Below are 25,368 nucleotides of genomic sequence, written 5' to 3' on the forward strand. Positions count from 1 at the left end.
TATGGGGTTTGATGGGTTCTGAGCAGTGCTTGGGAGCCTTTCTAAAGATGGTTGGCTAATAAAGGTGAACACTTAATGCGAGGGCCAGGTGACGTGCTCCTACTTCAGCTGTGAGATACTGAACACCAACAGCACTATGGTGCTCAGCAGTCACCAGGGTCACACCTGGTGACAGTGTTCAGGGTTCCCCAGGGCTACACCTGGCAGTGCCAAGGGCAGGAGTGACAACTGCTGCCCAAGTGATAATCAAATGCAGATCCTTATATACGCAACTCATGCAACCCTGACCCAACATTATCTCCCTAATTCTTGAGTTGCTTATTAAAATACATTCTCCATCTCTTTCAGAGATATAAACAAATTATGAAAGATACATAAAAGGCCAAAAGGTACATAAAAAAATGATCAACACCATTAATCTTCAGGGAGAAAATGAATCAAACCACAATGAGAGATCCTGATAGCTTTAGAATGACTATGCATCAAAAAGCAACAAACTGACAAGAGATATGTAGAAAAAACTCTTGTGACCTCTTGCTGGGGACATAGTTGATAGCAGAGGCAAAACAGAGTCTTTTAAAAGTGACAAGATGTTTAAAAGACAATATACTTCCCTCTGAAGAGAGTTTAACCGTCCTAGAAGGAAGCGAAGTTAAGAGACAACGGATCCACTTCCAAGTATAACATCATTTAAAAAGAATCCTACCAGTTCTAAACATCCCATTTTCTTGTAACCAATGAAGTTGACTAACAACTAATATAAATCATTATCTGCACAGTGGACTGCAAGTGTTAAATAACTTAAGCAGTAAGTAACTTCAACATTTTTGAGGATATGTGACCCCCTCTTGTTCCAAGCCCTACCTCAGGAAGAGTGAGAGCATCTTGTTTGACATCTTGTCGAGTGTGTGTAAGAATCAGAGCTAAAACCTCCACTGTCTTTCCAAGACCCATTTCATCTGCTAAGATTCCACCAAACAACTGTGGACCAGCATTTGGGTACTCACGGATAATGCTAAAGGAAGAACCAAAAAATAAGAATTAGACAGTTTCTATATAGAACTGAAAGAAATGCATGTAAGTCTTCTAAATAATAATAATATTTATGCTAATAAAAAAACTGGCTGAACGACAACAATGTGTACAAAAATGGGATGGGTACTGAAAAGTATCTTTAGTCTTCTAAGAATCAAAAAAAGCATGCTTGCCTTACTTTTGTGACCTTAATTAATTTGTGAAGAAAAGTTAAAAGGGTAATGACTACTGACTCACTATCAAATTGAAGACTCCTAAGACTCTTATAATAGAAATTGGCCAATGTTAATAAAAAATATAAATATGCATACTAAAATGCGATTTAAAATTTCTCTCTTTAAGTAGCAATAATTAAGCATCTTTTTTTGGGGGGGAGAGGGAGATAGGTGGGGTTGTGGAGTAATAACTGGTGGGGTGGTACCTAGGGCTTATTCCTACCTCTGTACTATGTAGTGCTAGAGATCAAACTAGGATTAGCTGCATGAAAAGATAACAAGTTACCTAATATACTATGTTTCTGGTCTAGAATCTTACATTTCTCTTACAATCCATACACTTTCTTTAATATTTTATGTCTATGCAACCATAAAAATGTCCAATATGACTAACTTTAGAATTTCTTTTTGAGGTAGTAACAAGGACAAAGGTATGTTAGCAATCTCATACAGGTTTTCATATTTCAGACACATAAAAGTTTTGCCTTACCAGCCTGTGTATGGATTATAGTAGAGTTTCAAATTCTCAGATGTAACAATTTCTCGCCATAAGCAGTGCAGCGCATTTTCTAAAGAGAAATAAAACCAATGAAAGATTTGTTGTTTCCTTTTTGTTGAATAATCAAATTAAAAAGAAATCAGCAGGATATTCTGACAACTGAATACACATGAGGAATATGCTTCTCTCATTTTTTCTTGATAATATTCCTTAGCTTCCTTTTCTTTGGAATAATTATTTCTCACACAGACAAGTGTTAAGATAGAAAAACCCAGTATAGCAAATCACAAAGGATTAGAAGAAAAACTTATATGGAGGGCAGAGTCATACTCACTGCATTAATTTTTATCTTATAAATATCTCAACAGACAAAAGACAGTGAGCCTAATAACATTTACTCTCAGCAGACCTACACTTTCAGGTGGCTCTAAGTCTTAACTAAGGAAAAAAAATCTCTTAAAACCATATCAGTGAAGGTGTGAGCTTGCTTCAACTAGCATTTTCTATGATCCTTTTTGTAATATTGTTTAAACCAACTGCCATATAGGGAGTTTGTCTATAGTAATAGTTTCCTTCATCACTGATTGGTGAAGTAAGAATTTAGACATGTAGAGTTTATAAAGTTAAAAACATTAAGAGATTAAAAAAAAACATTAAGAGATAAAATGTTTTAGTGCCAGACTGTACAGGTACTTGGATTACATCCAATCAATCCACAGGCTGAATCCCTAGTAGGACCACAGTGACCCCACCAGGAGTGAGTCCTAGGCACAGAGCCAGGAGAAAGTTATGAGCACTGGAGGAAGTGGCAATGAAAGAAAATAAACTAAAAAGTTTCAAGTATGTAAGTAAGCCAAAGTGATAGCAGGGGATTTAAGCAGATTTAAGCAGAACTGGAGCAATAGATATCAGATATAGATATCAGAGCAGGTAGGGCGTTTGCTTTGCATGCAGCCAACCAAGGTTTGATCCCCAGCATCCCATATGGTCCCCTGAGCCTGTCAGGACTAAACCCTGATTGCCATCAGGTATGGCCCTAAAACAAACCAAAAACATTATTGTGTAAAATATAAGGGGTGAATAACAGATAAACAGGGTAGATAAATCTTAAAAGAAGCCAACTGGGTCCGGGAAGGTGGCGTTAGAAATAAGGTGTCTGCTTTGCAAGCACTAGCGTAGGACGGACCAAGCCAGGGGCGATTTCTGAGCGCATAGCCAGGAGTAACCCCTGAGCTTCAAACGGGTGTGGCCCAAAAACCAAAAAAAAAAGAAGCCAATTATGCTCCCCAATCCTGACAAGTGTACATATTTTGTTCAAATTTGTTTTAAAAAGAGGAAACACTAATTTATAGTGATGGTCACTGAGTTCAAAAGAAGAAAATGAACTAGGTTTTGAAGGAAATGCCTGGGACTTTTAAAATATTTCACGTGTATTTTCAAATAAAAATATTAGAAACAGACACAAATCGAGTTAAAAGTTCTTTTAGCTCAATAGAAGTAAAATATTATTTCAAATGCATAAATTTCTATTGAGATACCTTAATTCTGGGGATACTATTTCAAATCTCTTGTATATTTAAAATTATAGCACAATTCAACTTGGACAGCCCCATTTTAAGCCGCAAGAGAAAAGTGCTACCAGTGGTTACTTTTAGAGAAATTAGAATTCTAAGTCCTAATTAGGCTGCTAATTATACAGGTAAATATATTTGTCAAGATTTACTAAACTTTATCACTCAGATCTATTCCAATAATACAGAAAACTCATTGTCATTTTTTGGGACCAAAAAAAAAAAAAAGCAATAAAAAAAATCTCATCTTGGGCCCAGAAAGATAGCACAGCGATGTTTGCCTTGCAAGCAGCCGATCCAGGACCAAAGGTGGTTGGTTCGAATCCCGGTGTCCCATGTGGTCTCCCGTGCCTGCCAGGAGCTATTTCTGAGCAGACAGCCAGGAGTAACCCCTGAGCATTGCCGGGTGTGCCCCCCCCCCAAAAAAAAAATCTCATCTTGCTTCAATCTCTTACAGAAAAAGATAAAAGGTCAGTCATGTGGCAGCGGTGGAGCACAAGCCTAAAATATGTGATGCTGTGTGCTTGATTGCTGACACTGTAAAAGTTTTAAAAAATAAAATAAAGAGTGATAAGAAGTGGCAGGAATGAACCCCATATTCTACTCATTAAAACTCAGCAGATGAGGGGCCAGAGCAGTGGTGCTGAGCGGTAAAGCATCTGCCTTGCCTTCACTAGCCTAGGACAAACAGTGTCCCATATGGTCCCCCAAATCAGGAGTGATTTATGAGCGCTACGCCAGGATTAACCCGAGTGTCACCGGATGTGGCCCCCCCCCAAAAAAAACCAAAACAAAAACCCAAACCAACAAACAAAAATCAAAACTCAGCAGATGCTATCTTATTATTTTACAGAATAAGCACAAAGCCAGGAAAATTGATTCTTCATGTAAATTTGTTTTCTGTCACCGATATTTATTATCAAATTTTGATATTTAAGAAAAACAGCAAGATCACCCTCACAGGAGATTTTGAAAGCAATTCATTTGGGAAGTCATTTTCTTGTTTTCAGCCTTAAAAGAAAAACTGAAAGGTCTACTTTAAGACAAGACAGACCAACAGACACACCAAACTGCTACACAAAGATGACACTAAATCCCATGACAATTATCTCTTTCAATGTATTATCTCTCGATTGACTAAATTATAATTTAGTCAATGAACTAAATGTAGCTATTAAGAGACAAAGCGTGGCAAAATGGATTAAACAGCTAAATTAAATGTTTTGTTGCCTACAAGAAACAAATCTGAATAGACAGAACAGACTCAAAAATCAAAGGTTAAAAAAAAATATCAATGGCTGAAGGAAAATCATGCAAGCAAATAATTCCCTTAAAAAGCTGGAGGGGTGCTCGCTTCGGCAGCACATATACTAAAATTGGAAAGATAGAAGATTAGCATGGACCCTGTGCAGGGATGACATGCAAATTCGTGAAGCGTTCCATATTTAAAAAAAAAAAAAGCTGGAGGGACCAGAGCAATAGTGCAGTGATAGGGAATTTGCCTTGCATGCAGCTGACCCAGGACGGACCTCGGTTCGATACTGTGTCCCATATAGTCCCGAAGCCAGGAGCGATTTCGAATTCACCAGGGGTGGCCCAAAAACCAAACAACCAAAACAAGCAAACAAAACCCACACATTCTAAATTTTCAATAAATATGATCATCCTCTCCACCTCCCGCAAAAATTGTCACTGCCTTTCTTGTAAGCTGCTTCTACTTGCCACTAGCAGGAGTGCTCCTGAAATGCTCTTGTTGTAGCATCCAGTTGACAGCGTCTCTTTGGTAGGGTCTCAGTATAGGAATCAATGCAGGATGCTGGACATCCACTTGGATGGACTGTGTTTCTTGATGATGTGTTTGCCTCACAAAGTGATAAAGTTCATCGATGTCTTGTCCCTCTGGCTCACTCTCTGAATCATCTTCATCCTCTCCCAGTACATCTGCACATTAAAAACAAAAGTACTCGAAATTACCTGATTCTCCTCTTGAAGTCATATGAAATTCTTATTTTAGAATTACAACATATTCTCTCTCCTCCCTGGAAATTTGCCCAGTATGCTTGGCATTTGGAAGACCGAGTACTCAATTATTCACCAATGAAAAATTTACTGATCTATTCTTTGAAAGTTAAATTCCTATTCTATTTATAGCATATTTCATTCATTCTTACTACTAAGAATTTATGTCATAATGTTGATGCAATAAATTGAATTGAATATATTGAATGTTGAATTTAGTAATACACTGCAATCTAGTAGTACAATCATTATTGTGTATCCATTCCATACCCATAGAACTATAATGCTCCATTAGCCCAACCACTGAATAGATTTAATAAATATTTCAAGCTTATTATATCTGTATCTTTTTTTCTTTTTTGGCCACATCCAGTGACACACAGGGGTTACTCCTGCTTACTCCTGGCTAAAATACCAAAATACTCCTGACCAAAAACAAAAAACAAAAAGCTGGAGTGGACATATAAATATCAGATGACAAAAACTTTAGATTTAGAAAAGTTATAAGGGACAATGATGGACATTCTGTACTGGGACAAAGATGGATATTCTGTACTAATCAAAGGACATATACAACAGGAAGAAATCACTCTCGCACAATTGCACCCAATGAGGGACCAGTAAAATATTTAATACAATTATTGACAATTCTAAAAAAAGACATCGATAGCAACACATCAGTTGTGAGAGCCCTCAAAGTACCTATCAACCCTTGATAGGTCATCCAGAGTGAAACCTAACAAAAAATACTAGCTCTAAAGGGAGAACTGGAAGAAATTGGCCTAGTAGACCACATGTTATCCCATAAAACATACCTCCATAAAATCAAAAGGATAGAAATTGTACAGACTACTTTCTCAGATCACAATGCACTGAAATTAGAAGTGAACTAAAAAGGAACACAGAAGAAAAACTTTTTAAACAGCTCACTACTGAACAATCAGTGGGTCAGAGATGAAATAAAAACTTCCTGGAAACAATTGACCCTGAAGACACAAATTATCAGAATTTATGAACAAGTAAAAGCAGTACCAAGAGGAAAATTTATAGTGTTTAAAAAGCTTTAAGTGTCATTAAATATCTTAATGACACAGCTTATAAAATTAGAAAATGATTAACAAACAGCCAAAAATAGGTAGGCAGAAGGAAATAATAAAGCTTAGAACAGAAATCAATGGAGTGGAAATACAAAAATAATATCTGAAAGATCAACAAAAGCAAAAGTTAGTTCTTTGAAAAATAAACAAAACTTATAAACCACTAGGCAAAACTCACCAAGAAATGGAGAGATAATAAATCGGATGAGAAATGAAAAGGGAGATCACTAAAGATAACAAACATTCAAAGGCTATAATCAGAGGCTACTTTAGAAAACTCTATGCCACAAAACATGAGAATCTGGAAGAAATGGATAAATTCTTGGACTCATAATCTTCCACGGTTGAATTTGGATGATCTAGTATATCTAACAAATCCATCACTATTGACGAAAATGGTAATCAAAGGTCTTCTCAAAAACAAAAGCCAGGCCAAGATCGATTCACTTACAAATTCTTTCAAACCCTTCTTTTTTTAAAATTTCTATATTAAATACCGTTATTACAAACATAATTGTACTTGAGTTTCAGTCATTAAAAAAACACCCCCTTCACCCATGCAACCTTTTCATTACCAATGTCCCATCTCCCCATCTTGTTCTTTGTGATGTGTGCCAGCTTCTGTGGTGTGAGATGGTACCTCATTGTAGTTTTGATTTGCATCTCCCTAATGATTAGTGATGTGGAATAATTGTGGGTCACTTTAACAATGCCCTGTCAGCCCTTGATAAGACAACCAGACTGAAACCCAACAAAAATATACTAGCTCTGGGGGCCTGAGAAATAGCATGGAGATAGAGCATTTGCCTTGCATGCAGAAGGACAGTGGTTCGAATCCCGGCACCCCATATGGTCCCCTGAGGGATTTCTGAGCATACACCGAGGAGTAAACCCCTGAGCACTGCCAGGTGTGACCCAAACACACACAAACACACACACACACACACACACACACACACACACAAAAACCCCTATCTCTGAAAAAAAAAAAAAAATGAAAGTGGACTAGTAAGATATATATAGGGCACTCCATCCCCAGAAACCTAGATAGGTATTTTTCTCCAATGCACATGGGTCATTCTCCAGGATAGATCATTTGCTAGTCCATAAAACATATTTCCATAAAATCAAGGATAGAAATCTTACAAACTTCCTTTGCTGATCACAAGGCAATGAAATTAAACATGAACTACAAAAAAAATTTAACACCTGGAAATTAAACAGCTTACTACTGAACAACCAGTGGGTCCAGATGAAATCAAAGAGGAAATCAAAACATTCCTGGAAACAAATTAAAATAAGAACAGAAATTATCAGAATTTGGGACACAGCAAAAGCGGTACCGAGAGGAAAACTTATAGCTTTACAAGTACATATCAGCAAAGAAGGGGCTTACATGAATAGCTTAATGACACAGCATATAAAATTAGAAAATGATCAGTAAATGGAACCAAAAATAGATAGGCAGAAGGAAATAACAAAGCTTAGAGCAGAAATCAATTAAGTGGAAATCCAAAATAACAAAAGCAAATGTTGGTTCTTTGAAAATATATCAAGATTGATAAACCGCTAGCAAAACTCACAAAGAAAGGGAGAGAGAGAAATGTGATAAACCAGATTAAAAATGAAAAGGGAGGGAACGGAACAGTGGCACAAGAGGTAAGGTGTCTGCCTTGCTTGCGCTAGCCTAGGACAGACCGAGGTTCAATCCCCCAGCGTCCCATATGGTTCCCCCAAGCCAGGAGTGATTTCTGAGCGCATTGCCAGGAGTAACCAGGAGTAACCGGAGCGCCACCAGTTGTGCCCCCACCAAACAAAACAAAGGGGGAGATCACTACAGATATTGTAGAGATTCAAAGGGTAATCAGAGACTACTTTGAGAAACTATGTTCTGAGACATGAGAACCTGGAGGAAATGGATAAATTCTTGGGACTCTTATAACCTTGATGGCTGAATAAAGATGAGGTAATATATCTAAACACAACTGAAAAAATTAAAATGGTGATCAAAAGTCTTCTCAAAAACAAAAGCCCTGGCCCAGAAGGATTCACTAATGAATTCTTTCAACCTTGCAAGAGAACTTCTACAAATCATAAAATTGAAGAAACAGGAATACTTTCAAATAGTTTCTATGAAGCTAACATCACCTTTTTACTAAAACCAGACAGATGCTGCCAAAAAAGAAAATTACAGACCAATTATCCCTGATGAACACAGATGCAAAGATCTTCAACAAAGTTCTGGCAAATAGAATTCAATACCTCATCAAAAAGGTCATTCACCATGACCAAGAAGGTTTCATCACAGGAATGCAAGGATGATTTAACATCAGTAAATCTATTAAAATTAATACACCATATTAACAAAAAAGAAATATGGGAATGAAAGGAACTTTTTTCAATATAGTCAAGGCCATCGCAATATACCACAAGCCAATTACAAATATTATCACAGGAGTTCAACTAAAATCTGGTACAAGACAAGGATGTCCTCTCTCACCACTCCTATTCAATATGGTACTTGAAGTACTTCCCATAGTGATTAGGCAAGAAAAAGATATCAAGGGCATCCAGATATGTAAGGAAGAAGTCAAGCTCTGCAGATGACAAGTCAAGCTCTGCAGATGACATGATACTATATTGAGAAAACCCTAAAGACTTTGCTAAGTATCTTCTAGAAACAACAGATTCATCTAGCAAAGTGGCAGGCTACAAAATTAACACCCAAAAGTCAATGGCCTTCTTATACACCAATAATGATAAAGAAATAGACATTAAAAAACAATCCCATTCACATTAGTGCCCCACAAACTCAAATATCTTGGAGTGAACTTAACTAAAGAAGTGAAGGACCTATACAAAAACTACAAAACCCTGCTTCAAGAAATAAGAGGACACAAGGAAATGGAGACATATACCCTGCTCATGGACTGGCAAGATTAATATAATTAAAATGTCAATACTTCTCATAGCATTGTAAAGATTTAATGCAATCCCTCTAAAGATACACATGACATTCTTCAAAGTGGATCAAACATCCTGAAATTCATTTGGAACAATAAACACCCACGAATAGCTAAAGCAATCCTTTGGAAAAAGAATATGAGAAGCATTACTTCCCAAATTTTAAACAGTATTTCAAAGCAATAGTTATCAAAACAAAGTAGTATTGGAACAAAGATCCTCAGATCAGTGGAATAGACTGAAGTATTCAGAGAATGTTCCCCAGACATACAATCATCTAATCTTTGATAAAGGGGCAAGAAATCCAAAATGAAGCAAGGAAAGCCTCTTCAACAAGTGGTGCTGAGACAACTGGTTAGCTACTTGCAAAAAAGCGAACTCAGACCTAACACCATGCACAAAGGTAAAATCCAAATGATTAAAAACCTTGATAAACAGGCCTGAAACCATAAGGTATATAGAACAACACGTAGGTAAAACACTTCGTGATATTGAGACTAAAGGCATCTTCAAGGCGAAATCGGCACTCTCCAAACAAATGGAAGCAGAGATAAACAGATGAGACTATATTAAGCTGAGAAACTTCTGTACCTCAAAGGAAATAGTGCCTAAGATACAAAAGCCACCCACAGAATAGGAGAAACCAATACCCATCAGACTAGGGGCTAATATCAAAAATATACAAGTTACTGACAGAACTTAAAAAGAAAAAAACATATAGGCCATCAAAAAAATGGGGAGAATGAATAGACACTTCCTCAAAGAAGAAATACAAATAACCAAAAGACAAATGAAAAAAAAAAAGCTCCACATCACTGATCATCAGAAAGATGCAAATCAAAACAACAATGAGGTACCATCCAACACCACAGAGACTGGCACACGTCAAAAAGAACAAGAACAATCAGTGCCCGCGGGGATGTGGAGAGAAAGGAACTCTCTACTAATGGTGGAAATGCCGTCTAGTCCAGCCTTTATGGAAAACAATATGAAGATTCCTCAAAAAACTGGAAATTGAACTCCCGTACGATCTAGTTATACCATTCCTAGGGATATGCCCTAGGAACACAAAAATATAATACAAAAATCCGTTCCTCGCTCCTATATTCATTGCAGCACTATTTACAATCGCCAGACTCTAAGAACCAAGATGCCTTTCAAGAGATGAATAGCTAAAGAAACTGTGGAATATATACACAATGGAATATTATGCAGCCGTCAGAAGAGATGAAGTCATGAAATTTTCCTATACGTGGATGTACATGGAAATCTATTATGCTGAGTGAAATAAGTCAGAGGGAGAGAGATAGACACAGAATAGTCTCACTCATCTATGGGTTTTAAGAAAAATAAAAGACATTATTGTAATAAGGGCAAGAGACAACAGAGTTAAGGGCTGGAAGGGCAGGAAGGACTGGCTCACAATCTGAAGCTCACCACAAAGAATGGTGAATGCTGTTAGCATGACAATTTTAAAGAATGATAGAAGTAGAATGCCAGTTTGGAATACAGGTAGAGTGGGGAGGAGGGGCAGTATTGGTGGTAGGAATGTTGCACTGGTGAAGGGAATTTATGACTGAAACCCAACTACAATCAAGCTTGTAATCATGGTATTTAAATAAAGATTTTATATATTAAAAAAAAAAGGCCACGAAAGAGTATGTTTGGTTATTTCAGGCTGTTATTATAGTTATAAAATCTAGATCTGATAACTAAATGTAACTCTTTGAAAAATTCAAGCTAGATTATTTTTAAAAAACAGATAAACAATTTTTATCATTTAAAAAATCTATTTATTTAAAAAGCATTCTTTCCAATCTAGGAGAGCATTCTCTTCCCTTTAATACTTTAACATGCAAAATAATCACAAAACCTTGCAAAGAATGTACTGTACTGCAGAAACAATTCAATAATCAAGAATAAAAGGGTAGAATAAATTTAATATGTAAGGCATTTGCCTTAAATGTGGTCAAACCAGCTATGATCCCTGACATATCCCCCCAAGCACTGCCAGGAATAGTCTCTCAATATAAATCCAGAAGCAAGTCCTGAGCACAGATGTATGTGGCCCCAAAGTCAAAACAAAAGTAAAATCAATACTCAAGATTACAAACCCTTTTCCGTCTATTCCACTATTAAACTGTTCTACAATTTGCATCTAAAATATAGTTAACTCACCATAACAGGATCCTGGAAAAAAAGAGTAATTGTTCTAGTAGTATTTTTTGTTTTCATTTTTTATTTTTTGGTTTTGGGTCATTCTGGGTTGTGCCTGATCAGGGGTTACTCCTGGCTGTGCTCAGAAATTGCTCCTGGCATGCAGTGGGGACTATATGGGATGATGGGATTCGAACCTCTGTCAGTCCTGAATCGGCTGCATGCAAGGCATGCAAATGCCCTGAGGCTGAACTATCTCTCTGGCCCCTCTAGTAGTTTGATGTGCCCCAAACTATCCACACTATCATTTGGGAACCACTGACCTAACGAAGTATAGATACCTTGCCAAGAATCAGAGCAAAGTTAACTGACCTTTAGAGAAAGAATGCTCTAGAGATTATTTTCCAGACTGCACAGGAGAAATAGATTAAGAACCCTTCAACAATCTTTGCTCATATAAATATAAAAGCTTATGAATAAAGTCAAAATTTTAATGAGCTGAGATCCCTCTGTATCTGCCTAATGATTCAACAAATAATTCCTGAGTATCTACTATAAGATAACCATAATTAGGGGCTGGAGAGATAGCATAGCAATAGGGTCTTGCATGCAGCTGATCCAGGAGGGACCTGGTTCGATTCTAGGCATCCCATATGGGTCCCCAGCCTGCCAGGGGTGATTTTTGAATACAGAGCCAGGAGTAACCACTGAGCACTGTTGGATGTGGCCCAAAAACCAACCAATCAATCAATAAAGTTTTTTTAAAAAGATAAGCATAAATCCAATTATATTAGTAAAGGGACTTCAAAGAAGTTTAATTTTGTCACAGAGCAATACAACAGAGAATAATATAATCATAATAATATAATGAAGATTTAGTTTTTATAATAAATCTTATAAATTTTTTTGAGGGGTATCACACCCAACAGTGCTCAGGGGTTACTCCTGGCTCTGTGCTCAGAAATCGCCCCTGGCAGGCTTAAGGGACCATATAGGATGCCGGGATTCAAACCACTATCCGTCTGCGTGCAAGGCCCCAAGAATTTTATAAATTTTTATAATGGTTGTTACTTTATAATTTTATAATGCTTATTAGTTGTCTTTCTGATGGTCATGCATAAAAGTTGGGAGGAAAACTCCAACTCCTAAGAATAACAATTTTTAAGCATATTCTAAAAATTACCTGGAGGGGCCAGAGCTTTAGCATAGCAGGTAGGGCATATGCCTTGCAGGCTGCCAACCCAGGTTTGACTCCAGCCTGCCAGGAGTGATTTCTTCTATGCTCAGAAATCGCTCCTGGCAGGCTCAGGGGACCATATGGGATGCCGGAATTCGAACCACCATCCTTCTGAATGCAAGGCAAATGTCCTACCTCCCTGGCTAGGATTGATTTCTGAGTGCATAGTTAGGAGAAACCCCTGAGCACCACTGGGTGTGGCTCCAATCCAAAATAAATAATTAAACTAAATTAAAATTACCTGGCCGGAGAGATAGCATGGAGGTAAGGCGTTTGCCTTTCATGCAGGAGGTCATCGGTTCAAATCCTGGCGCCCCATATGGTCCCCCGTGCCTGCCAGGAGCAATTTCTGAGCCTGAAGCCAGGAATAACCCCTGAGCACTGCCGGGTGTGACCCAAAAAACCAAAATAAATAAATAAATAAATAAATAAAATTACCTGGAATATAATTGTGTAACTTTTCTATCACTCGCTTCATGAGCTGATTGCACTTTTTCATTCTTGAACTTGCCTCACTTAGAAAATCTACTTTAGTGAGGCCACTTTCCAAGAGATAAATTCCAACCTATAAGGAAAAATCAACATAAATTTAATCATTATGCCATACCATCTGTATGAGGAAATAAAAGATATTTATTAGTAGTATCCTAAGTAGAATTGAACATGATGAGAATACCAATTCTCTCTGCCAACTCAAGATCTATAAGTTTAATGGCCTCAGAATTAATAGTGAAGCTGGTTAAATGATAGAATGTCACAGAATGTTCTTATGCACATGCATGGATTCTTAATGGGTTGAGAACCTTACTATTAGATCCAAAACCAAGAAGTACAGGGAGTCTTAATTAATATTGTAGAAATCAATTCTGGTTGTGCAAAGCAATATAATTTTACAATCCAAGTATTTGAACTTGGTATTTAGGAGTTCAATAAAGGACAAACAAGAGAGAGCATGGTGATAATATCCATGGACAATAGAGATCAGAGTCAGGAGGTCCAGATCAGGGTAAGAAACTCGCCACAAAGAGTGTAGAGTGTAGAAAGAGAGCACAGAAGGAACCACTAGACAATGATAGTTGGAACTGATCACTGGACAAAAACTCAGTGCTGAAAGAGGATTAAGTGACATGCAAGGCATCCATCCTCCATTAATAGTTCAAACCAGTGTCAAAGAGAGAGGGGGGGAGAGGGGGAGGGGGGGGGAGAGAGGGGGAGGAGGGGGAGAGAGAGAGAGTGAGAGAGAGGAGAGAGAGAGAGAGAGAGGAGAGAGAGAGAGAGAGAGAGGAGAGAGAGAGAGGGAGAGAGAGAGAGAGAGAGAGAGAGAGAGAGAGAGAGAGAGAGAGAGAGAGAGAGAGAGAGAATGAGAACTGCCCTAAAGACTGGTGGGGGTGGAGGGTGTATGAGAAATGGGACACTGGTCACAGGAGGAATACACTGGTGAAGGGTGGTATACATTCTATGAATGAAACCCAACAATGGACAATTTTGTAACCACAGTGCTTAAATAAAGCAATTAATTTTAAAAATGGCCAAAAACTTAAAATAATTTGTCTCATATCTTCTCAATTGAAAAATTGAGATGATTATCTCCAACAGTTTATGTAATATAACTTCAAATCGTTTTAATGTCAGATGCTCAGTAAATGTAGCCACATTCAATCCCTTTAGTATCGTAAATCTGATTCTCTAATCACTGAGATTCGTATACATCTTTTTTCACTTAAGAAAAAAATGGGGGCCCGAAGAGATAGCACAGCGGTGTTTGCCTTGCAAGCAGCCGACCCAGGATCAAAGGTGGTTGGTTCGAATCCTGTGTCCCATATGGTCCCCTGTGCCTGCCAGGAGCTATTTCTGAGCAGACAGTCAGGAGTAACCCCTGAGCACCACTGGGTGTGACCCAAAAACAAAAAACAAAACAAAACAAAAAGGCCCAGAGATGGTGGTTCGAATCCAGGCATCCCATATGGTCCCCCAAGCCTGCCAGGAGTGATTCCTCAGCGGAGAGCCAGGAGTAATCCCGTGACCCAAAAACAAACAAACAAAACAGAGGTTGGAGAGTACAGTGGGTAAAGGCTCTTGCAACACACATGGCTAACCTAGGCTCAATCCCCAACACTCCATATGGTGCTCTGAGCCCTATTAGGAGTGGATCCCTGAGGATGAGCAACAAATAAGCCCCAAGAAATGTTGGTTGTGGATAAGGAAAAGAGGGAGGGAAGGGAGAAGGGAAAGTGGAAGAAAAGGAGGGAGGGAGAAATGGAGGAATGGAAGAAGGGAGAGAAGAAGGGGTGAAAGGGGCAAAGGAAAAAAGGAAGAAAGGTGGGAGGGAGGGAAGGAAAGAAGAAGGAAGGTAGGGAAGAAGGGAGGGAAGGAGTGAGGCAAAAAGCAGGGAGGGAGGGAGAAAGCGAGGGCATTGAGAAACATATTTCTATTTTGCCTAGTGTTCCCTGATCCTATTCTAGTAGTATTGCGTTAAAACTTAAATTTAATGCAGAATCAATAAAATATTTTGAGACTTGAACTATGGGGATGTGGACACAATACAGACACAAAGCATGAATTCTTATTATTAAGGCATAATTTTGACATTCATAATTACATAAAAAAAGCAATGGAGTGAAAAGGCTCTTTTAGTTTGGCCATACCTGGTGGTGCTAAGGACTTAACACTTGGCTCCTCTGTGCTCAGGGATCACCATTAGCAGTATTTGGATTATATGGGACACCAGGGATCAAACCCAGGTTGGCCATATACAAGGCAAGTACCCTACCTGCTATACTATCTCTCCAGCTCCAAAATAAAGGGTGTTTGAAACAATTTATTTGGTTGATTTTCAAAAAGCCTCTTTATATAGCTTAAAAATAAACCACCACTGGGAAAGAACCCAGAAAGACACCACAGAAACTGAATACCTTGATAGTGTGATTTCCATCTGGTTTGTGGTAAAGTTTAATTCTTTTCTTCTTTTGAAGCCAATCCAAATCTTCCAACATTCCACCATCAACCGACAAATTCACGCCAATTCCCTGGTCACAAATACTGACAGTCTCTTCACCTCCCTTTTGTTTCTTCGCTACATCTTTACATTCGGAATGAACATAGACCAGGAACTGATCGTTCGATCCTGAACTCATCAAGGTGAAACTTCTTTGAAAAAAATTTTCAGCTAAATTCTGTTCTGGAAGAAGCTGAAGAATTACTTCTCCTAGAGATGCTTTCCAAGAATTATCAAAGGGGTAGGGAGAAATCACAACATTTAGCTTTGTGGGGAAAGTGGTCCGCGCCGCTTCTTTACTGAGGGATCTTGAGCCACTCGCCACCTCCAAACGCCTCCTCTTATCTCTGTGTGCCACTTCTTCCTTTAAACTGTCAACCCAGAGGATGTCAGAGGAGTCCGAGTCAGAGAAATCTGAGTGTGGACTTTGAGTGGGAGATTCATTCCTTCTATGCTCGTGCATACTCCAACGAAGCTGCTGCTGCTTTGATTCATCGACCTTCACAGGAGGAGCACGTTTCCTTCGGCTGCTCATCTTCAAATTTTTGGGGGGTTGGTAAATAAGAAATCTAGAAAACAAGTGCAATAGTAAACATTCCAGGAGGGGATTTTAGTATTAAAACAACCGCAGGTGAGAAATCAAGCATAACATAATGACCTATACAAGGGCTGGAGAGATAGCATGGAGGAGGTAGGGGGTTTGCCTTGCACTGAGAAGGTTGGTGGTTTGAATCCCAGCATTCTATATGGTCCCCCAAGCCTGGCAGGAGCGATTTCTGAGGGTAGAGCCAGGAGTAACCCCTGAGCGCTGCTGGGTGTGATACCCCCCCAAAAAATAATACTCTATATAGAACACCTGACTCTCCAGAGAAATTATTAAATAAATAAGCTTTTTGTTTTTGATTTTGGGTGTTTTGGGGTGGTCCACAGTTGGTGGTGCTCAGAGCTTACTCCTGACTCTGCATTCAGGGTTCATTCATGGCTGAACTAGGGAGAAAATATGAGACACTGGGGATCACACCTGGGTCAGCAGAGTGCAAGGCAATCCACTCTTCTCAATATACTATAGATCTAGTTCCAAAGCAAGGCTTGTTTTTTCTTTAATTAGGGAATCCATTAGTCATAAACTCATGCACTTTTTACATTCAGAACAAAACAGTGGCAACTGATTTTCCCCTTGGTCTTCATGCATGCCTGGCAGTGGTTGGGGCTATTCCAAAATCTATGCTCAGAGGTTACCCTCAAAGGTGTTACTAGAGAGACTTGAACCATACTTTGCTAGGGATCGAACCTGGCTTCCCCCATACTAATTACACTTTTGGTGTCTTTGTTGGTTTTATTCATCTCTAGTGAATAAATTTAATATAAACTGCATAAAATTAAAAAAATTCAAAAAATACATTCAGAGGCCAGAACTATATAGTACAGCAGGTAGGGGACTTGCCTTGCACTTGGCTAAGCTGGGTTCGATCCAGAAGTGGCTCCATGCGTGGCCTCCCCCCAAAACAAATAAAAAATACACTTAGTGGGTACATTACAATAAGGCAAACCTCTAAAACATTTATAAAAAGCTTAACTGAAAAATTTTAGTAACGCATAACATCATTCCAGAATTTCAACCTTGCTTTACAATCATAAAGTCTTAACAAAATTTCACCAAATCATTCATAGGGTAAAAATACCTAAGAGTATATCTCATTCTAAAAGAGAAAGAAAATATGTAATGTATTCGTATGTGTGATTAGAAAAAAGATTAATCAAAAAAAGGTAAGAGAAACAACTGGGGAGGAACAAATTAGTTGCGCCACTGAGGGATATGAGGCAAACAATAACAAAAAAATAAAGAAAAGGGGAAAAACTAAGTCTGTCATCTCGAGTCAACTGGCCTAAACTCAGCCTACATTGAGGGGACATAGGCCCTAAACAATTTTGTATCCAAATTAGTAACTAATTCTTCAGTTAAATAAAGAATTTATACAAAGTATAGTCATATTGATGACTGTTACCTATTCAATCTAAAGAGATGGAAACAAAGGAAGATATAAACAAACTTTGGTTTCAAATGTAAAAATAAAATTTCAAAAAAAGTTCCATTTTTGAGTTAAATCAAGCAAGGGAGTTTGTTAGGCCCTACAACGTATAGCCAACATTGCAGTTTGGTACAGATAGACATAAAAAATTTTAAGTCAAGCTGTAAGCCTCTATTCAGTATAAATAAGCCCGATTTTCACTTCAAGAGGAATGTGAGCATGCAATAATCTATATACTTCTACTCCCACCATTACTGTCCCATCCCTAAACTACTCTGTTCAAATCTAGAAAATGAAAAATGCTTTTCAAAAGAATACAAGGACACACACCGCACTAAGGAAAAATAACTGATTGAAATCTTGAACTAAATTTAAAGAAATTTCTAAAAAATAACACACAGGGGACTAAGATTAAAGCTCAGTTATGCATGTGAGGCTCTAGGTTTGATTCCTAGCACTGTCAAAACAAAAAAAGCAGTAACTCAGAACATCATCAGACCATTGTCAGATGTTTGTTGTTTGGTACAGGGAGATAGCTCAGAGTGGAGCACCTGCTAGGCAGGTGTAAGTAAGTACTACTTTGGTCTTTGGCTAGACATGGTCACAGAAGCACCAAAAGTGGCTTTGGAATACCTTAGTAAGATTCTCTCCCCCATCCCCCCAAAAAAACACTAATAAAATACAATAAAAAAACATCTTCAAAGAAATGATAGAATAAAATAAAATTGTATTATAGTCTCAGGGTAAGCAACTCTAGTTTATTACCTCATCTTTTTATTATTTTTGCTTGATTTAGGGATTACAAGACTATGCTGAGGATTCATTTCTGGCTCTGCACTCAGGAAATCATTCCTGGTAAGTTCAGGGGGCCTTATGGGATACTGGGGACTGAACCTGGGGTGGTTGTGTGTAATGCTAGTGCCTCCCCTTCTCTACTTCTTCTCCAGCCCCTTACTTGGGCCTTTTACACTTCAACTTTTCCTTGATGAAAGGTCCACATTGCAAGAAATGCCTTTAATCCCAAGCAAACCAAAATGGTTGGTCATCTGTGTCTCTGTTTATGACCAAGGGAATTTCTAGCACAGGAAGGAAAGAACCCAAACAATCTAGTAAAGTCTTTTGAATTCAGAATTTAGAATTCATGGGGCAAAATATGAGAGGGTAAACTGAGAAGAGGCCTCTGGAGCTATACAAAGTAGTCCCTTAAATTTGAGTAATTATCTGTATTTACGTGTGAGGGAACGCTTCCAAGCTGAAAAAGGAACCTCCACATGAATGTTAATAAAAACCTAAATGATAAAATGTGTATCATCTTGGTGAATAAACAAATGGTATACAACTCTTTAATATCCAATACCTAAAACAGTATTTTCTCCCCACATCAGGGTTCAGACAATGGGGCTGTGAGGATCAATCAATTCAGGTCCAGTGATTAAAGCTCACTACCCCCTGTGCTGTGGAGCATCATTTTAAGCATTGAGCCATCTTCTGAGAACTGCCAAGAGCTATCATCAGTCAAGCACTGAACTGGGAGAATCTTCTAACACAATCTGATGTTGCATAAAAATCAAAACACTAAATTATTATGCTTAAAAATTCTGAAAATATTAAGAACATGACCTAATATTATTAGGGATGGTGACCTCTCTTCCCACTGGCAGAACATTTATTTAGTTAGGAACACAGTGGCCTAGTGATTTAAAAGTAGATGCTTTTCTTAGTAGCCACCCCCTGCCCCCAAATGGCTTGTCAGTTGCAGCCCAATCAACTACCTGTGGATATAAATCTTCAGCCATTTCAGCATCACTGACCACACTTTAAGTGTTCAGTAGCAGTATGAGTAATGACTACTGTATAAGAGTGTGGGGGCCGGGTAGGTGGCGCTGGAGGTAAGGTGTCTGCCTTGCTAGCGCTAGCCAAGGAAGGACCGCGGTTCGATCCCCCGGCGTCCCATATGGTCCCCCCAAGCCAGGGGCGATTTCTGAGCACATAGCCAGGAGTAACCCCTGAGCATCTAACGGGTGTGGCCTGAAAAAAAAAAACCAAAAAAAAAAAAAAAAAAGAGTGTGGATACAATAGCAAAACAAAACCAAAAACCTTTTAAAAATATTAAATATTTAAGTCAAATTTAAATATTAAAAATGTAAAAATATTAAGAATTGTAAAAATATTACCATATAGTGTTGTCTTACTTTTAAGTTTTTATTGAAAAAAGAATGCAACAGGGGTCGGAGAAGTGGCTCAAGGAGTAGGGTGTTTGCCTTGCATGTGCTAACCTAGGATGGACAGTGGTTCGATCCCCGACATCCTGTATAGTCCCCCAAGCCAAGAGCAATTTCTGAGCACATAGCCAGGAGTAACCCCTGAGCATCATTGGGCATAACCCAAAGACAAACAAACAAACAAAAAACAAAAAAGCAACACATAATTGATATAGCTGAATAAAATATATTTGTTTCCAGATAAGTGAAAACAAAGTTACTGAAAAAATAGAAATAAAAACAAATAAAATGGAAGAGAGGGAAAAAGCAGCAAGCACATTTGTGAAAATTATTTTATCTCCAATGAAGTCATTAATACAATAATGGCAGAAGATTTAGTAAGCTCTTTAGATTAGCTATCCATTCTGTTAAATTGGTGTTTCTATGGGGATTATAACATTAAACAAATGAAGTTGTCCAGAAATTCAAAGCAATGTTACTGATACTACGATTTTTATGGGCATGTACACAGCTGCCAGGCCTCCTGGAAGAAGGCAAATACTACTGTCAATGAGGAAAATATCTATCAGTTGGGCCATAAGTGATTTATGACTGTGTAGATGTTGAACTATATAATCCAATTATCACTACTGTTAACAACTTTTCAAACACTTTAGCTCACTTTTGTTTTCATAAATATAATAAAGGAAATCTCAAACAACCTAAGGATTTATCTGTCTAGTCTTTCTTCAAAGCACAGGCTGGATTACTGAAATTGGGTCACTTTGCTGAGACTTAGAGAAACTATCCTCGAGTTATCTCCCACCACAAACATGTTGTATAATCAAGTATACAAAAGTTGTATGCCTGAGACATTTATTTTCATTGTTCTGAAGACTAAAAGAAGGTTGGTTGGCGAATTTTCTGTGAACAGTTTAGTTCTGTGAAATATAGCTCTAAATGCAATTCTCCCTCAAGCCAGTAAAGTAACCCAAGAGTCTCTATTTTTCTTTCTAATTTTTATTTAGGTATAGTGATTTACAATGTTAGTTTTGTACAATCTTCCAAGTCCACACCCATCACCAGTGTCCGCATCCTTTAACAAAAATAAAGTTCCCTCCCCCTCCACCAAGCTGGGGAGGCACTTAATCATGATTTGGGCTACAAGCTTACAACAGTATAGCACTTACAATTTTGACACATATAATTACTTTACCGCAAAACCAACAAAGTGCCAAAAATCTTCCCTACTAGTGATATAACTTTAGTTCTAGTCCATCCTCAGCTTTAAAATTCAGTTGCTATGAGTTTATAATCCATTCACCTTTCTTTCCTGTAAACCAGGAGTATAATCATCTGGAATTTGTGATTCTCTCCTAGACCTCATTTAAAATGATACCCTCCAGTTCATTTCAAGTCACAGGGAACCATATGATTTGACCTTTTTATGGCTGCATAGTATTTCATTCTTTACCTACACATCTTACATTGGAATTTGGGTTGTTACCAGATTGTGGCTACTGTACCAACACTATTGTACTAAACACTGCAATGAGCAGATGTAGGCATCTTTCTGAAATACTGTATTTGCATTTTTGAGGGAAGATGGCAAGCAATAGGTCAGATGGGAGTCTATTCGTATTGTCTGGAGAAATCTCTTTCCTGTTTCCACAGAAGAACCAGTCAGCAATGCCATCAACAGTGACTGAGGATTCCTAACCCAGGGATCTTATGGCGATATATATTCCTTATATTTCATTCCTGGTATGAAGATTTCACAGTACCTAAGTAATACAACTATGTAAGCACTTTCCAGAGTGGTTTGCTATTGCAACCCCAAAGGTTCCATGGACCAAAACAAGTCACACTGATGGATCCAAAATCATGAGGTGGAAAAATATGCACTTTAGGAAATTCAATAGCTTATGATAAAGAGTCTGGTAATTAGCCTTTTTGAAATTTTGCTTTCTATGCAGTCAAGAAACTCATTTTACTGCTGAGTCATATCCCTTGCCCTAGGGATCTTTAACTCTAAAAAGCCTCCAAAACAAAAGGTTAGAGGAAGCCTCCAAAGGAACTGGTATTAGACTACAATACCTGCAAGGCAGCATCATTTACAAGTGAGAATGTGGACTTTGAAGGCCTAGATTCTAGCTCTAGCTTTAGCATTTATTGAGCATATTGCCCTAGAAGTTACCAGCCAGTTTTTTCTAAAACAGGAGGCCAGTATAACTGGTGAGAATCAACTAAAGGACAATAATAGAAATATATAAGAAGTAATACTTGCTATCATCATCAATCATTCTGGTAAACTCTTTAAAACTACATTATGTGAGTCAAATTTCAACGTTGCAGAGGAAGATCACAGATCACTGTCTCAAACCTGACAGCACAAACATCTCATTTGGGGTAACACTTGGCCAAATGTAACACTATATTGTCGACTGTAATAAAAAATCCAAACAGTACTTGGTTCCCTTTCTTTCCTCCTCTCTGCAATCATCAAACTTAGATGGACTGTAAGCTAAAGAAAGCAAAAACAGACTAGCCTGGCAGATTGGGAAAAATGGTAGATGCCACCTTGTTACATGTGTCTGGCTTTAGCTGGGACAGAAAGTAACAGGCACATTTGTAAAGATAAGGACATCAGGCTCTTTATTGGACACTATTAGTCAATTAGAACGCTCCTGTACCTGCAAATTTCTCGTTATTAGACTTACACACATGCAAATACGTGTATGTGCACTGCGTGCCCCTCGACTGAATATACCAATCATTACTGTATAAACACGCACCAGACTTCCTAAAAAACTAGAAAATATTGTGACGCACTAAATCCCTAACTCTACTAGCACAAAGCTAGAACTCAGCTGCCTCTCTTAGAAGTTTGCTGTAGCTGTACTTCCTGTGTAGATCAGATTAATTTTTCAACTTTGTTTTCTTGTCAATAAGGACTCCCCTTTATTTGTCCTATTCAGTTGTTCCTGTGCTTTTTTTTTGTTTTTGGGCCACCCCCGGGCCCGTGCTTTTTGAAGGACTCAATGTAGCTTTTTGAACCAGATTCTTGGTCGATGCTACTTATCACAAAAGCTTTAACTGGCAGCTAATAAATAAGCACTAGTAAAATCCTATATATCACGAACCAATTCAACTTCTTACTCTCGTTTTCTTTGTATCTCTCAAGTGTATTTTTGAGGACCACACTTTTTACTATTCTAGGGTTTTAAATGTGAAAAGGCTCTTCTTGCTTCAAATGCCCCTTCATTTTCCTGCCAATGTCCTAGTCTTACCTGCAAACCTTCCCTAAATTAGTGAGAGCTGATAAAACAACCCATTCAGCCCTATACTCTCCAGTGTCAGTGCCAAGCTGGAAACATGACACAATAGAGGTGAAACAGATCTCTAAACTCTGTGAATATCCTTTCTATAGAGAAGCTGACTGCACTGGACTACTGTTTCTTATTGGACAGTTCTCTCTTGGCCACACTCTAAAGGCTGGTAGTAATGTGCAATTCTATTATATTTCTGGCCAGAATGAGGCAAAAAAATACCAAAACAACAAACCAAACCAGTACCAATTCTGAGCTCAGTACAATTCATTAGATATGGTTCATCACAGGTACAGGTACAGGAGCATGGACTTGACACTGTGATCCAAGGTGAGTTTGCCAAAGGTAGCCCAACAGATGACGAAAAAGGCTCCCAGTGACCCAAGTTACTACAATTGTTTCCTTTTTTGGTAAGGATTAATTCCAGCAAGATGAGATTATTTTCAATCCATGAAAGTTCTAAATGACTTGGGAGTATATGCCCTTCTAAGAAACTTTTTAATCAGTGATTCCATCCCGCCCCCCAATTCTTTCTAAGAGAGAAATGGAGGGAAGAGAAAGAGACTTTCTTTCTTTTCTTTTTTTTTGGGGGGGTCATACCCAGCAGCTCTCAGGGGTTCCTCCTGGCTCTACGCTCAGATAATCGCTCCTGGCAGGCTCAGGGGACCATATGGGATGCCGGGATTCGAACCACTGTCTTTCTGCATGCAAGGCAAATGCGCCACCTCCATGCTATCTCTTCGGCCCCAGAAAGAGACTTTCTAAAGCAAATAATTTCATTTTCAACTGCTTGACTGATCCTTGGGGTACTTCACTTACCCAATCTAGACGGTCTTCACCCACTAGGCCCCACAAAGCTTCCAGCCTCGCGACCACTCAACTCATCATTATGGGTAAAACCAGATTGATTCATCCTAATGAGGGACAAACACCCAAGTTTCGTACTTTTTCCTATTTAACTAAAAATCAAAGGGTTGTAATTCGGGGTGGGAAAATAAAGCAGAAATTGTAGTTACTGGTCCTGCATGGAGCAACAGATCCCGGTTCCGTCCATCCATGCATCCATCCCTGGATCCCTAGACCCATCAGGAGTGCTATATGAGCACAGAAAGAGGAGTAAAAAATGAGCATCCTCGTCCCCCCCAAAAGTGGCAATGATGTACAGATCCTTGCCTTGGATTCACTAAAGCTCTCTTAGGTTCAAAGACAAGGAAGAATGAATGAAAAGCAGCCGGCGTCGGTGCAGAAGGCCCTACCTACCTCGAGTCGACACCCGACGGGGACTGGGGACCCACCAGGTCACGCGGAGAGTCGACGCCACGCACCCCGAGGCCTGGCTGGGCTCACCCTGGCCGCAGGAGCTCCCTCTCCCCGTGGGCTTCGGTCACTCCCAGGCCGCTCGGGTCGGGGCACTCGGGGCAGCGGCGCTTCCGGTGGGTCCCGGCCTGGCCGGACAAAAACACGGAAGAGCGCGGCGGAGGGATCTGATCGGCGAGGCGGCCCAGGCCCAGACCCGGACCCTCTTTCCCACAGCCCCACCTCGGCCCCGGCGCTCCCAAGGCCCACGCGGAGGCTTTGGATGCAGCCGGGATGGAGGTCCCTCTCGGCATTCCCGGATGTCAGACGCGCACTTCTTTTTCTGCAGGGGGAGCTTCGTCTCCGCGTGATGCGTCCGCGACCCCGACCTCTGACCTCTGACCCCCACCCCTCGAGCGCCTACCTTGAAGCTTCTGAAGCTTCTCGGCTTCCAAGGCCTGGCTTCTCTTCTCCCGCCGCTCGCGTCCTCGGGCTCCTCGGCACTCTCTCGGCCTTCCCCGAGCAGCCACCTACCTCCGCGGGGGGCACGCGCACTTTAAGCGGACCGAGGTCGCGACGCCTCCGAGCGCGACAGCCCGTTCTCACGCCTCACTCGGCATCTAAGGCCAGGCGCGCGCCGCTACGTGGGAGTCACGTGAACGCGCACGTCGGGCCCCGCCCCTTTAGGCGCCGCCCCATCGGCTTCCGGAGTCTCTTTGCGCA

General features: G+C 39.4%; 1 protein-coding gene and 1 non-coding gene across 2 annotated transcripts in view; one reads left to right on the plus strand and one right to left on the minus strand.

Annotated features, from left to right (window-relative positions):
• Positions 1 to 25,147, minus strand: part of SHPRH (SNF2 histone linker PHD RING helicase) — a 101,186-nt gene extending 76,039 nt beyond the window's left edge. Inside the window, exons 1-6 of the mRNA XM_049789312.1 lie at positions 25,086 to 25,147; positions 15,707 to 16,377; positions 13,233 to 13,359; positions 5,043 to 5,261; positions 1,741 to 1,819; positions 865 to 1,015 (exon numbers count right to left, since the gene is read on the minus strand). Coding sequence (XP_049645269.1) covers positions 865 to 1,015; positions 1,741 to 1,819; positions 5,043 to 5,261; positions 13,233 to 13,359; positions 15,707 to 16,324 — 1,194 coding nt within the window. The 5' untranslated portion in view covers positions 16,325 to 16,377; positions 25,086 to 25,147. The remainder of the gene's footprint in view (positions 1 to 864; positions 1,016 to 1,740; positions 1,820 to 5,042; positions 5,262 to 13,232; positions 13,360 to 15,706; positions 16,378 to 25,085) is intronic.
• On the plus strand, positions 4,667 to 4,769 carry LOC126031801 (U6 spliceosomal RNA). The gene has a single exon (XR_007503628.1). It is a non-coding gene; the product is annotated as a U6 spliceosomal RNA (small nuclear RNA).
• Positions 25,148 to 25,368: the final 221 nt, after the last annotated feature.

This window comes from Suncus etruscus, chromosome 15 (genome assembly GCF_024139225.1).
Source record: "Suncus etruscus isolate mSunEtr1 chromosome 15, mSunEtr1.pri.cur, whole genome shotgun sequence".
NCBI classification, from domain to species: Eukaryota; Metazoa; Chordata; class Mammalia; order Eulipotyphla; family Soricidae; genus Suncus; species Suncus etruscus.